The sequence below is a fragment of the Chanodichthys erythropterus genome, chromosome 11, assembly GCF_024489055.1.
Source record: "Chanodichthys erythropterus isolate Z2021 chromosome 11, ASM2448905v1, whole genome shotgun sequence".
NCBI classification, from domain to species: domain Eukaryota; kingdom Metazoa; phylum Chordata; class Actinopteri; order Cypriniformes; family Xenocyprididae; genus Chanodichthys; species Chanodichthys erythropterus.
Window position 1 is genome coordinate 57,015,470 of NC_090231.1, and position 15,580 is coordinate 57,031,049.

Here is a 15,580-nt window from a genome sequence, read left to right on the forward strand (position 1 = left end):
TTGTTATTGTTTTCCTATAGTTCAGACCGGCCAGTAGGCAGTGACAGCTTCTTCCCAGAGTCCGAGGCCAGTGGGAGCACCTTAGCCTCAAACAAGGAAACGTGCAGGTGTCCGAATAAAGAAGAGGCTGGGTGTCAAACCGAGAGTTGCCAAAAATCAGACTGTTGCGGTAGAACAGAGGCCTTAAAACTTTTGAACCAAGGACAGTCTTCCAAGTCAGTGGACAATTGGGATAACCAAGGATTCAGTTCATCGGGGGAGAACCAAGTAGAGGATATTGGGAGGTGTCCAGAGGGTACCGAGGAGTCAGATTGCGCTGGGAGGAGTCAAGAGGAATCTGAGTACAGTGGAAAGAGTCAAGCAAGGACAGGGAACAGTGAGACTCAAGAGGAACACAAAACAAGTGACTCATCAAAGAGACGAAGTGTCCAAGCCACTGATCTCGCTCACACTCCAGAGGTGAGTTATATCCATTATCAAACACTTTGTTGAACCATATCATTTTGTCTGGTGCTGATTCAATGTCCACAAGGAGCTGTGCACCTTGGATATACAATGTATAAAAACACATTGTTTACTGAAAATTCCCATTTAATTTCCATTACACAATCCAATTGCCAAAACCCTGTTATTCTCCTTCCTACTTTTAACCTGGACTCAAGAATGTTTTTCCCATTTAAGGAATGCATCCTTTCCAATGTTTTGGTTCTCATATTCTGGCAATTGAAGGAGAAGTGTAAATATATTTTTGTATCTAAGACAGGGGTGACTAATCCTGTTCCTGGAGCAATTTAACACACCTGAACCAAATAATAATAGTCCTCAGGAACTTACTAGAAACTTCCAGGCAGGGTGGGTTACATCTGAACTTTGCAGGACATTGGGTCTCCAGGAGCAGGATTGGACACCCGTGATCTTGGACCAGTAAGGGTTCACAAAAGGGACATCCCTGAAAACATCTCAATCTTTCTTGCACATTCATTCATGCCATTTTGTGAGACCTGACTTATGATCACCTGGCAGGCAATTAAACATTCAAAAAGAATTGAAAAAAGACCCTAAACCATTTTTAAAGACCAGAGTCAGTCATTTCTATTACCATTTTAATGCATGTTTTGGGATATTGCATAAAAACTGCTGAATGAAAACAGCAAGATGCAAGAAAAAAAAAACTATTTAGGTAATAAGACGTGCAGACCTTTGATGAAAACACATGTATTGAATAAATTTCTTGATGTGCAACAAAAACTTCATTTGACTAGAATTTGACTAGTCTGAATAATTCTGAATCCAAATATTTCCAACAAATAAGCAATGTCACACTCGTAGCCATACGATACTGTATCAGCACGGCTGTGATTTGGCTGTAGATAATCACAGTGTGCTAATATACAGCCATATCGCACGGCTATGAGTGTGGTATTGCGTTTATACAGCAATTCAATGGCACGAGTGTGTAAATAAATAAGAAACAACAACAGAGTGTCTTTAAATACCCTCTTTTGTGCAGAACTACTTCATTCCACCACGGATTCAAATCTCAAGTTGACAGTTTAACAGTTGAGCACAAGCCTGTGTTACAAATTCTACAACGTCACTTTAGAACTAGTAATGAAGGAACGTTTATTCGCTTCATTTAATCTTATTGTATTATGTAGCGTATTATGGTATTATGAGAGAGAGAGAGAGAGAGAGAGAGATCGACTAAACGAGTGTATTACCTGCATCTGATATAGCATTCATTCTTCAGGTCGATGTCCATAATATTATATCCATTATCAATAATCTGTTTGAATGTCCACTGAGGAAATCCTTTTCCCATGACAGCGCAAAAACAACTTCCTTGTTAACAACCAGTACCTTTCAATTTGCTACTGACTCACTCATAAAGACAGTCTTTGCCGCCATCTAATGGCATAATAATGTTTTAAGTCCATATCATGATCACTAATGGACCTTTTCTCAATACCAAATACGCCATATTATTGATATGAAATAATATTTAAATTAACAATAATAGCCATTATAAAAGTCAATAGGAAATAAACACAAGCAAATAATTCAGTCAAACGTACAAAAGCAGCACTCTAGTACAGGATTTTAGCTAAATATAGCCTACGTATAAAGTTATGAAACTTAATTTTCCCCTTAACCCAAATCGATTTGCTCTGGAACAAGTAATAGATTAATAAGACCAAAGATTGCCAGTTTGATATACCCCAAATTAATTATATCTCATGTTTAAACACTATCTACATAAGAACCAGCAGTAAATTCCCAAAGGACTGGATGAGATGAAGCTGTTCTCTGCGGATACATGAGTGCTGAAAGGACGCTGATGGCCTGGAGGTTATATCTGCAAAAGCGTCTAAACAAATTGTAAAATAGGCGCTATGTTTATTTATATATATTCACATATTTGAGGTCTAAATAACATCTCGGATACAACTGTAACCTTGGTTCCCTGAAAAGGGACTGAGACGCTGCGTAGAGAATTGATGCCGTGGGAACAATATTCTTCTTCTTTGTAATGATAAAACACCGGCTGTAAACCCGGACTCTCTGTCAGGGAGAGGATATGTTCTATGGCCTCCTTCCCCAGCAAAGCTTTTGCATCCTGTTCCATAACCAGAGCCTGCTCAGGGCCTACCACTGTGGACAGGACCCCCCTGTGTGCAGGACCCATTGAGATATATTTGGTAGTAGTTTCCACGCTGCCACAAAATCTACTAAGGGAACCAGTCTCTTGAGACTGGTCTCTGGTATTACTCGAGTGACCAATTCTGTGCCCTGAAGTGGCAAACTGGCAGGGAACAACTGAACTGATTGCTCTGAGACCATCCTCAGAGGGGGCAAGCATCCCAGCGCCGCTACATTTCTGGGTGGAGACTGAAACTAGAACTTGCTGGAGACCTCTGCGCCCCAAAGCACACAAGGTGGTGAGGTTGACAGAACGGCCCCCTGATGGCATCGACAGGAGATGGGCACAATATGGTGAGGTGTTATCCATTTCCTTCTGGAAGCGTCTGTCCTCAGAGGTCTGGCATCAGGACCTCTTCGCCTAAGCCTTCTTTGAGATAACGACTTCCTCAAATCCATCTTAAGGCCGGAACACACCAAGCCGACACCGACGAACTAGTGGCAACGAAAGCAGACTGCGGGGTTTGGCTCACGTCGGCAGCGTCTGTGTCCAAAGATGCCCTGACACACCAAACCAATGCTAGACAGCCAACAGCCGAGTAGCACGACAGTTCTGCGCCTGCATGAGATGAATTGCCTTTCCAAACCAGCAGGTGGCACTATCTGAACAGCCAATCAGAACGATCAGATGGCCCGACGGCCCGACGAGCTCTGACACCGAATCAACATTTTGAATCGGCCGAAAAAAAGGCGACGAGGACCATTTTCAGCCGACAGTGCGGAACACACTGAGAAAACTTAGTCGGCCGACCAACAAAAACTGCCAGACGGCCGACCGTCGGCTTGGTGTGTTCCTGCCTTTAGTCCGAAAAGACATCAGCTGAGAATACTGCTATGACCCCCAGACTTTTTGTAATGAATGCACAACGAATCCTCCGCCATGGTTTTATCAGTCATCTCGCCTTACTCTCGCCACGAGATCGATGTACTGTGATTCTTTCTGCACTGTGTGCGACTCTGCAGCTCGTGCTGGATGAGTGCTGGATTTACAGTAGTTTACAATTTAAGCCACTGTTATATAACTGAATTAAAAGGTTTTTATTTCTGTAAAAAAAACAAAAAACAGTGGAGGCGCTCCGTCATGGCGATATTGCGAGACAACTTTTCATCTCATATCACGAGATCTTGTGGCATTGTTTGATCTGGGTGCACTTCATAGCGTCCTGGATTTCACTGATTTCACAAGTGTGAATTCTCGACGCAGCAAAAGGGAACTACATTCTCACCTAAAAAACTCTTAAAACTGCATTCCGTGACAAAACAACAGTAGTATTTATAAACAATATATAGATTCGCTTGACTGCCACGACATTCGCCGCAAGCAGAGTGATATAAATGTTCCAGTGCTGATACTGGGGGAATATAGCACAGCTGGAAAAGGCTCTCAGCCAATCAGATTCGAGAACCAGAACAAACTGTCTTTTTCTGTGCAAAGTCCAAGCTGCAAATAGTTTATTATATTGAACATTATATTGAATCTTTTACTGTGGCTACAACTTCCATTTGCGTTGATATTCTGTATCAGTCTCTCAGGAAATGTCTGTTTTGTCATCTTCAACCCACTGGATGGAAACAATGTTTTAACAGAAATGGCTTTTGCAAAATTCTAATTGTTCATATAAATACAATTCACAACTTTGGTGGAAACCTGTCCATTTCAATTTGGGGGTGGGATCTTTTGACTTGATCCAGAAAGTAACCACCTAAAAATGGGAGCGTTTAGCGGAAGTTCTACCCGGAAGACTCTAATGCACGTCATTGTTCATTATCTAACCAATCATTACACGTCACCTGAGTATATAAGTTCTGTTCCCACCCACTATCGTGTTCGCAGATACCACTGCGGCGTTCACCCCCATCCTCCCCACCACCACCAGGTCGGTCCCTGTCCATACGTTGGGGGTAGGCTCCGCCCCTGCCTTCATCTTCAGGCAGGATCTGCAAACGTCTGCTACCCTCCGGATTGTACTATGGACGGGGCCTACGCCAAAGAACTTTATCATTTCTTTGATATTTACATTCATACTGTTGAACAAATTGTATTCAAACGTTTCTTGCTTCCCGAGTCTTTCTGGTAGAACTATCTAGCAACCACACAGCAACTTTAGAAACTGCATAGCAGCACCCTGGCAACCGTAGCATTGTTTTGCACAGGCACCACTCACATTTTCTTCAGAAAATGTACAAATCTAGCTTAGTGATACTGTAGTTGCAGTGAGATTTCCAGTCATTATGTTATTAGTCATTAATGCGATTCCAGTGTTATGAAGATGTGTGGGATGAGTGATGTAGGGTTTATCTGTGCTTGTTAGTAAAGAGTCTCTTTTCCTCTATACAATCGTAATGACTCAAATGTGAATTCTCTGCTGAAACCTTTCACAACATGTAAACACTGTACAGTTTCTCCTTCCTTATAAGACATTCACTAAAATAGCATTTGTCTCTGAAATTGTCTCCTGTTTTGTTTGGGTGTGCAGGAAGCCAAAGATAGCTTTTGTAGCGTTTAGATGATATGAGAATGGATTTAGATGAATATGGAATGCATTCCTTTGGGAGAATGAAGGAGTCTCCTTTCTCCTCGATTGGTATCTTGAAACCAAGCTGTGTTTATACAACAACTCGACAGACAAATGGCTTTAAACAATTCAAACTGCAAGCCCCTTTATTTGATGATTTGCTACATTAATGACTCATGCATATTTTTTTAGACGTGTGTTTATGGTAGAGATAAGATGTTAGAGGTAATATAAATAAGCAAATACTCCACTGTTGATGTTGTTCACACATTTATTCTGCAAATAAGAATTTTTCATCTCTTTATGATGACCCTTTTAGTTGTTCTTGTTGGCACTGGTCATCACTGTAGGTGTATTTTTGCACTCTGTATGAGATAATACTGTTATTTTTCTGAAGGGAAACATTTCCTCTTGAACCTCTTTGAGAGGCAGGAACATAAGGTAGGGCTTTGGTGATAAAACAAATGGCAGTGGGGGAAGATATGCATAAGCAATTTCACATTGTGGGTACGAGGTTGCTTTACCAATAACCAAAAGTGTGTGTATATATGTATATAATTTGAAAACTTACAAAAACACACATAGCTGGACGTGGTTATACTATGCTGTTATTTAGTGTTCTCTTGGTGTTCTAGGGATTCTCATTTAGCAGTCAACCAATATGAGTTGTTGACAACAGATGACAACATTGTCAAAACGATCCCTATTCACATGGATCCATGAAAATGCTGTATTATGCATGCCAGGCCAGTAGCTGGTGATGTAACTTTGTAAATGCATTATTACCAAACTGAAATTACATGCTCTAAACTATTTGTTTTGCATTTTTCTCATATTGTACAGTACAAACATAAATTTTTATAAAATGCATAAAAATCTACTCCAAATGATCATCAATTGACTATAAAAGCACAAAAATGGCCAATCTAGGACATATATCTATCATGGAAAACACTCTGCAGTGGTTGCTCCACATGATTTTTAGGTGGCACCACATCATATTTTCAAATTCAGTCAAAATTTACAGGCACAGAATTGGCCACCTAAACAAAACAAGCTAGCTTCCCTCAAAAGGTCACTATGACATTTTTAATAATGGTATATATTTGCAGAAATAACTTAACATTCATTGATTTTTTTTCACATAATATCCAAATGTGGGAACTACATACCAGCCCTTAAAAAGGTTATTTTTTTTCCAAATTTAAGACAGTTACAATCCTGCTCGCTGCTTCTATGGGTCCTTCGCAAATTGATATATGATGCAACTTCCTGTCTTTGAATGGGTTTCAGCATGAAAGTCCCAAAGTGGTAGTTTTTTGATGGTCGCACCACATGATATTTCATAAAATGGACATCATCGTTTGTTTGTTTGTATATTATGATGGAAATGCTTTGCAATTTTGTACAGGATCTACAAAACATGTTGGAAATCATGCCAAATAGTGCAGAAAATGAATTCGAATTGAGTAATTTCAAAGACATTTCCAAAACAGAAGTTGGCTATACAGTCGCCCCACTTGATATTTTGACACTTTAAATAACAGGAAATTACAGATAACTAATATTTTTTGAAAAGTTAAAGTGAGTACATGCACGGAAGAGGTACTACATAGATATGGTATCATTTTATGCATTTAAAGCAAATTTTAACTGAAAAAAAATCAATCGGACAGAAAATTTAGGCGTCACATCATCGACCCACATATATGAATATAGTAATTGTTCAGTACCATGATATTACCATCAATGTACCCTGGTACTGCTATTGACAGCACTGTTATGAAAGAGACAGTATGAGACAAGTTTTTTGTGTGTCAAGTTGTGGTTTGTGTCTGTGCAGGACCAAGAGGACCCATCTGCTGTATGTCAGCTCACACGCTCACGGGGTGAGCAAACTTCACTAAAGAGAGCCCATAGTTTCGTGACAGAGTCTGTCACCCCTTTTATCTTCCCCCACACACGCTCTCGGCCCCCTCTCACCCCTGCAATGCCCACCGTGCCCGAGGAGGAGGAAGACTCCCCGGAGGAGCTCGACAGTACATCCAGCTCGCCCTCCACAGTGAGTCAAACTATATTTTTCACATCACAGCTGTGACGCCTTCTCATCTCAGCTCCAGATCGGAATTTTCACAATAGGAAATGTTTAATGGTCTAAAGATATGTAGTAATTGCACATCTGGGAGGATAGACTGACATTTTGGTTAAATCTTGACTTTTGGTCAAAATATGACCTGATTGGTGGTGCATGGGTTCTGATATATTGTGAAGGCACATTACGTTGACGACCCAAGATGGAATCCAGCTTACTTGCTGGAGAATCTGAAAGCTATGTTCACATTAAACACGAATGTTCGGCATTTGCCTATTCAGATCAATGCGGAAAAAACAGCAGGGCAATGTTGTGCAACTTCCTGACATCCGTTTGTCATGGAGAACAAAGGAAGCCAAACAGTATTTGCATGTTTTCAGACAGATGTTAAGATTTTTGCATTCGCTATGGTGATCAAGAGACAATAAAGCTGGTTCCAGATACTTCCTGTGCTACAGTATTTACTGTCACTTAGCAAAATGGTCTTTTCGTTAATGCCACCAAGTCATTGTTTTATAATACAGCATGTGACTTGGTGAATTGGTGTCAGTCAGTTGGTGAGACAGATCACTCTGATTGGCTGTATAACTTAAAGGGACAGTTCACCCAAAAATTAAAATTATCCCATGATTTACTCACCCTCAAGCCATCCTACCCCTACTCTTGTGGCAAAAGTCAGCTTGCACAGTATGCGTACGTTTGTCTGCCAGAAGATAGTTATTTTAGTTCATAAAGTTTTAAATATGGATATTTTTCTTTAAAAAAAAAACATTGCTTTACTTCAGAAGGCCCCCTGGAGTGGTATGGATTACTTTTATGATGGATGAATGCATTTTCAACCCCCATTCACTACCATTATAAAGCTTGGAAGAGCCAGGATATTTTTAAATATATCTCCAATTGTGTTTCTCTGAAAGAAGATAGTCATATACACCTAGGATGGCTTGAGGGTGAGTAAATCATGGGATAATTTCATTTTTGGGTGAACTAACCCTTTAACGAACCAGTGCATGAGAAAAAAAATGGACATGATAAAAGCAAGCAAACAATAAAGTCAAGAGTGCTCTTCTAATTTTACATCTTCACTTTACCTGAGAATTCACATGACATGTCCATCTGAAATGAAGTAAGTGAAGACCAACTGATCATCGTGATTCATATTCAGAGTGGTAAGCAAGCACTGCATTGTTTAGTCTACTTTTCGGTCGAGATGCAGGCAACACGAGGCGACATCACCGTCTGCTTTCATTACTGCTTGTTCTTTGATGTCGGTTTGGTGTGTCATGGACTTTATTGGTTGGCCAGCTTTATTCACCATGCGATGACATAAGATTAGGACACCTCTCTGTAAAAAATTCTGTCACATTTATGGCATGTAAATATTAGTGTTGGTCTGAACATGCCAATGTTCATCAGACCAAATTTTCATACTGAATATTTGTCTTGGTGTGAACAGGCCTTAAATCTAATATTCCAGCAAAGTTGTGTAAATCTTTATTCTAACTCTCTACCCCCCTTTGCCCAATGTTTCTTGTTCAATCTCTGACTGGTTGGTCAAACAGTCCCGTCTCAAACTCACGTCAGTAGTTGAGATATAACAGACCCAATCTGACCACTATGGGGTGTAAGACTTACAGTATGACTTACACCGTTAAAGGGTTAGTTCACCTAAAAATGAAAATTCTGTCATCATTTACTTTGGAACACAAATGAAGATATTTCTAATAAAATCTGAGCGATGTATGTCCCTCCAATGACAGATATGCAACTGACACTTCAAAAAGTTCATAAAGAAATTGTACAAATAATCCATATGAACTGAGTGGTTTAGTCCAAATTTTCTGAAGACACAATCACTTTATATGATGAACAGATTGAATTTAGGTTTTTTATTCACATATAAACATTTATCAGTGAACATAAACAGAAGCTCAACCAAACCGCTTGCTGAAGCTCAAACGTGCTGCGTAACATGAGAATGAACCTCATTGGTTCTTGCTGAAGCTCAAACGTGCTGCGTAACATGAGAATGAACCTCATTGGTTCTTGCTGAAGCTCAAATGTGATGCGTAACATGAGAATGAACCTCATTGGTTCTTGAAGAAGTTCAAACATGCTGCGTAACACGAGAATGAACCTCATTGGTTCTTGAAGAAGTTCAAACATGCTGCGTAACACGAGAATGAACCTCATTGGTTCTTGAAGCTCAAATGTGATGCGTAACATGAGAATGAACCTCATTGGTTCTTGCTGAAGCTCAAACGTGCTGCGTAACATGAGAATGAACCTCATTGGTTCTTGCTGAAGCTCAAATGTGATGCGTAACATGAGAATGAACCTCATTGGTTCTTGCTGAAGCTCAAATGTGATGCGTAACATGAGAATGAACCTCATTGGTTCTTGAAGCTCAAACGTGCTGCGTAACACGAGAATGAACCTCATTGGTTCTCGTGAAGCTCAAACGTGCTGCGTAACACGAGAATGAACCCCATTGGTTCTCGTAAAGTTCAAACGTGCTGCGTAACACGAGAATGAACCCCATTGGTTCTCGTAAAGTTCAAACGTGCTGCGTAACACGAGAATGAACCCCATTGGTTCTCGTAAAGTTCAAACGTGCTGCGTAACACGAGAATGAACCTCATTGGTTCTTGAAGAAGTTCAAACATGCTGCGTAACACGAGAATGAACCTCATTGGTTCTTGAAGAAGTTCAAACATGCTGCGTAACACGAGAATGAACCTCATTGGTTCTTGAAGCTCAAATGTGATGCGTAACACGAGAATGAACCTCATTGGTTCTTGCTAACCCTAACCATATCCCACCTCAGTAGCAGCACAAGTGTTTTGCACAACATGAACACATTAAGTACATTGTACCTAACAATTATTTTTTTATGTAAGTACATAGAGGTGAAAAACACCAAACATAACGTGTAACAAAAAATAAAAGCACTATCCACATCACCTCTGACATATGATCAGCTGAGGAGAAAGAAAATGATTAATCTCTTCCTGAAAGACAACATTCCACTCTCATTTAGGATTCAGATATTATCAAAACCCTAATGTTCACAGAATGGATATTTGAAAATGTCACGTTACACAGTTACGAATGTCTCCATCATGGCCTGTGATTGAGAAGAACTATTGCTCCACTGCAGACAAGCTTCAGGACACGAGCAGGATTTACTGTTCTGTTTTCATTTTGGCGACCACAGACCGTTTGAACATCAAAGCCTGTCAGGGGTTGTTGTTTCATTATAGCCATTATGTTATTCTTGAGTGAGTTCAATCCACTCTTGCAGTGACTCATAAAAGGTTGGGACTCAGATAAGACCACTCTTTAAAATCATATTACACTTCAGTAATCTAATCCCAGAATAAAGGCCAAACAAATAAAGCTTCCACTCGGTACCGAACGGCAGCAAGGACTTACGTGATAGTTCTTGTGTATGAAAGTATGATAGCACTTGATGATACGTACCATGTCGTAAATCTCTGTCAGTGAGCGCTACAGAGGGTGTTTTGCACACAGCGAATTAAATTTTTATAATAAAATGATTCTTTTACTATGGACAGATTGCAGTCCTGCAGTAAAAGTATTTTTACATAAATAATGTATAGTATATAAATACAGAAATATAGATGTGTAAAATATAGATCAAATGTCAATCACAGATCAATTATAGATCAACAGTAGCTACAGAATCACACAATATTGAGAAAAAAAAAAAAGAAAGAAAAACAGTGTAATTGGACGACTGCAAAGACTGATATTTTACTTCCTCTCTTAACGGGGATGTTATCAGAGCATGTCGTTTTTCCCATGGGATAAAGCTAAGTGTTTTGAGTTGGTATGGGTTTGATTTTCTTTTCAGAGGCTAAAAAAAGTAGAGCTGCTGCTTCAGCACAGTTGGAATGTTTTCCATAATTCCTCAGGACTGAATCAGAGTTTGCTCTTAATTTCTCAACTTTTTCCATTACAAAAATCATAGTAAAAAAAAAAAACAAAAAAAAAACATTAAAGATAATTTTTCTTTAGAAGCGAAATTGCATACATTATTCTGACTTGTTTCAGAGTATATATCTTGAATTTAGTTTACGTGTTGGCCTTTTTTTCTTGGTTCAAGCTTAAAATCTAGTACAATTTAGCTACATCAATGATTTAAGGGGATCTTTTGTTTTTTTTATGCATTTAGTGTGTAATGTTGCTGTTTTAGCATGAAAAGGTCTGCAAAGTTGCAAAGCACAAAGTCACCCCAAAGGGAGTTATTCTTCATATCAGATTCTGAACCCTGAAATGCCGCAGTTGTAGTCTTGAGTTTTCTTCCAGGAACAAACATGTCACAATATTCCTCATTTAAATTCCTGCCATATGTAAACCCCCCCCCCCCAAAAAAAACCCTGGTTAAGTTGCATTAGTAGCGTGTTGTCGCCAAGTCCAATAGATGCCGTTTTTCCACCCTGTATCTAACCCCCTTTTTTTTGGCCTTACTAAGGCAGACGTACTTAGGTAACACTGGTTAAAATATATTTTTAACACTTCCTCAGCAGTATACAACCACAACCTTTTGTTGTGTTCTCACCATTTTTCTAATGACTGCTTTCAGAAACGTGCATCAGGTCAGATTATATAAATGACAGTTATAACTTCACATCTTAAATGCAAGAGGTATAAAATGAAGTATTGCCACTGTAACGTTGTGCTCAGGCAGGATGAAGACAAATCCATCCGAAAAACTCCAAGTCTAATTACAATACTACAACAGGCAGTGATCACAACATCGATTGGACAGACTGAATGTGAAGGTACAACTTAAGTAGTGGACATAATGAGGATAATGACTAACACACAGCTGACACATATGAACTAATAATGTTGGTAACCGGGGAGACAGACGAGTGGTGGGAAACAGAACAAATCCAATCAAACTGAATCTAAACAGTACTGAACATGAGTTCGCCCTCCTCTGGCAAGGCCCTTTGGAAAAGATATGATGGCTGGAAGTGGTGAAAGGATGGTGGGACCAGGATCATCTGGCAGCAATGATGGTGATTGGTCGATGGCACAGACCAAGAGCTCCCCAGTGCCAACAGCCCATGGTGGAGATGAGGGAGGAGTCCATGCATCCTGCATCCTCCTCGAAAAGACCCTGCTGGTGGTTGCTTGACCTGCGGGTCAACATCCTGGCGGGGCGTCCCCAGAGACTGAATAAGGCTGCAATCATCCAAAAGTGATGGGGCTTGTGGACTGGCTGAGCTCTGCGTTGGTGGAAGTGACAAGAGACTAGACGAGATGATGGTGTGCTTAAAGAAGATTCAGATATAGGGTGGGAGTTGACAAGTCCCTGTTGAAGTCGATCAGCCAGTCCTCTGCTTCCGTTCCCTCGTCCACTGGTGTCACGGGCTCACACTCCTGGTCAGAACCACTCTGTTCCCTCGTTGCGGTGGGTGGTGCCGCTCAGCTCACATGACTTCTCTGTGGTCGCTGGTAGTAAAATGGACACTGGGTCTGGCTGTGTTCTGAATCGGGGCGTGACGCTCTCCAGACACCTGATGACAGTCTCTCTCCAGTTCAGTCCTGTGGGGTCTGAGAGGTCAATATGGTGGTGGAAAGATGCCCTGATGGCATGACGACAAAAGTTAATTGAAAAGCTAAAAAAAGTGGTGCTCTTGAGCAATGACAACAATTTTGGCCCATTTGTCTATCTTGGACGGTCCGATCTTCTGTAATGTTGTGCTCAAGCAGGAAGATGAAGACAGACAAATTGATCCAAAATACTCCACATTTAATTACAATAATACAACAGGCTTGATGAACACAACATAATGCAATGTAGGTCAGACAGAGACTGAAGGTGAAGGTACAACTTAACCCTTATGCGGTCTTCGTTTGGGAAGTACACTCAGGGTCTTCGGGGTCTCCACAGACCCCAGGCAACAAAATGCAATTTTGTAACAAAATACTTGTTTTTTTAAAAAACATTTAATTTTACTCTTTTTATTAATGTTTTTACTCCATGTTTGTACAGTTTTTGGAGGATTTATCATATTTTTTAAATTTATATAAATAAATTAAAAAATATTTTTTTAAAATAGGTTTTTATACAAAAACAGCTTTTTATGTAAAATTCACTTTATAAAAGACCCACATTTCTAAATTTCATTCATGGGGATAACATGGATAATTTGACATGGTTTAGTGTAAGATTTTTGCCCATCTTTTGGAAAATGCAGTTTTAAAAGTAAAAAAACTATCATTTTTACCAGTAGATGGCTGCAGAGCTCCACTATATGCTATGTGCTATCTGACTGACTGAAAGACATCTTTTCATAAGTTTTTTTCAGTTGGATTCATATCTAAATATTATGAAATCACAATTATAACAATAAAGGGTACTTTTTGTCAAAGTTTAGCATTTTTTGTAATGAAAAAAAATAGTTTTTCAATATTGTTACATTATGATGAGACTCCACTGTGAAAATGGACAAAATTCATCCTCAAAATCAACATTTTGGAAAAATTAATTTTTTTCAGTACAAAAAATGCTAAACTTTGACAAAAAGTATTTTTTATTGTTATAATTGTGATTTCATAACATTTAGATATGAATCCAACAAAAAAAAACTTATGAAAAGATGTCTTTCAGTCAGTCAAATAGCACATAACAAATAGTGGAGCTCTGCAGCCATCTACTGGTAAAAGTGATTTTTTTTTTACTTTTAAAACTGCATTTTTCAAAAGATGGGCAAAAATCTTACACTAAACCATGTCAAATTATCCATGTTATCCCCATGAATGAAAGTTAGAAATGTGGGTCTTTTATAAAGGGAATTTTACATAAAAAGCTGTTTTTGTAAAAATATTAATTTATTTATTTATTTATATAAATTTAAAAGATACGAGAAATCCTCCAAAAACTGCACAAATATGAAGTAAAAACATTAATAAACAGAGTAAAATTACATTTGTTTTTTAAAAAGCAGTTATTTTATAACAAAATTAAATTTTATTGCCTGGGGTCTGTGGAGACCCCGAAGACCCTGAGTGTGACCCTTTTTTTTACACTAACATAAAAACAAGATATCACTCCGATTTTTTTTTTCTTTGTAGATCTAGAAAGTGTTAACAACGGTACAAAGTTTCATGTCATTTGGACAAAGAGAATATTTTTTTTTATTTGAGCAAACGTCGTTTGGGGTCTGTGCAGACCCCAAAGACCCTATAAGGGTTAAGTAGTGGACATAATGAAGATAATGACTAACACACAGCTGACACATATGAACTAATAACGATGGTAACCTGGGAGACAGACGAGTGGCGGGAAAAAGAACAAAGGAACATGTGACAGATACAAACAAACTGAACGTCCAATCAAACTGAAAATAAACAGTACTGAACATGACACACTGTGAAACATCCTGCACAAGTCATGCATGTGAAGGTGGTTTGACTTGATCAGCTTGTTCTTCTTGACTGTCATATCAGATCATATCAAACTGCGGACTATCAGCTCAAACTTACTGAACAAAACAGATGACATGGAGTAGTTATAGTAGGGTTTACAGCGCCTCACGAATGCCCCGGAGCTGATACACACCCATTATGGTAAGGGACGTTACATTTTCAGCATATGCTGAAAGCTTCTTCTTTTTTTAAAATGATGTAATTTGCATTATTTTCATTAAATTATGTAAATGTATTCTAGTAGACTCAATAAACTAAATTACACTCTAAAAAATGCTGGGCTGTTTCAGCCCAAATTTGGATCAAGCTGCAACGGTTGGGTTTTTCCATATTTGACCCAAAGTTGGGTTGAAACAAGCCAGCATTTCTTAGAATGTATGAACTTGTAAATGAACATAATATGACTCCTTTAAACAGCAACTTCAAAAAGCTATTAGCCAATAAAGTAGGAATTCAAGATATATATACGCTGTGTTCAAAATCGACTACTTCCCTACTATATATAGTATGCCGAAAGAGTTATATGTCCAACCAAATACATACACTCTAAAAAATGCTGGGTTAAAAACAACCCATGTTGGCTTGAAAATAGACAAACTCAGCGATTGGGTTATTTTAACCCAGATGTTGGGTTAAATGTTTGCCCAACCTGCTGGGTAGTTTTACTTAACTCGACTATTGTTTAAAAATCACTATATGGCTGACTTAAAATGAACCCAAAATACAATGGAAATTAAAAATCAGACATATAATTACTAGAGGCAACAATAATAATCAAAAGGTGAACATTTATTGATAAGCAATT

General features: G+C 38.9%; 1 protein-coding gene across 1 annotated transcript in view; it reads left to right on the plus strand.

Annotated features, from left to right (window-relative positions):
* Window positions 1-15,580, plus strand: part of mrvi1 (murine retrovirus integration site 1 homolog) — a 73,524-nt gene that overhangs the window by 31,529 nt on the left and 26,415 nt on the right. The window contains exons 20-21 of the mRNA XM_067401228.1: window positions 21-459; window positions 7,060-7,278. Coding sequence (XP_067257329.1) covers window positions 21-459; window positions 7,060-7,278 — 658 coding nt within the window. The remainder of the gene's footprint in view (window positions 1-20; window positions 460-7,059; window positions 7,279-15,580) is intronic.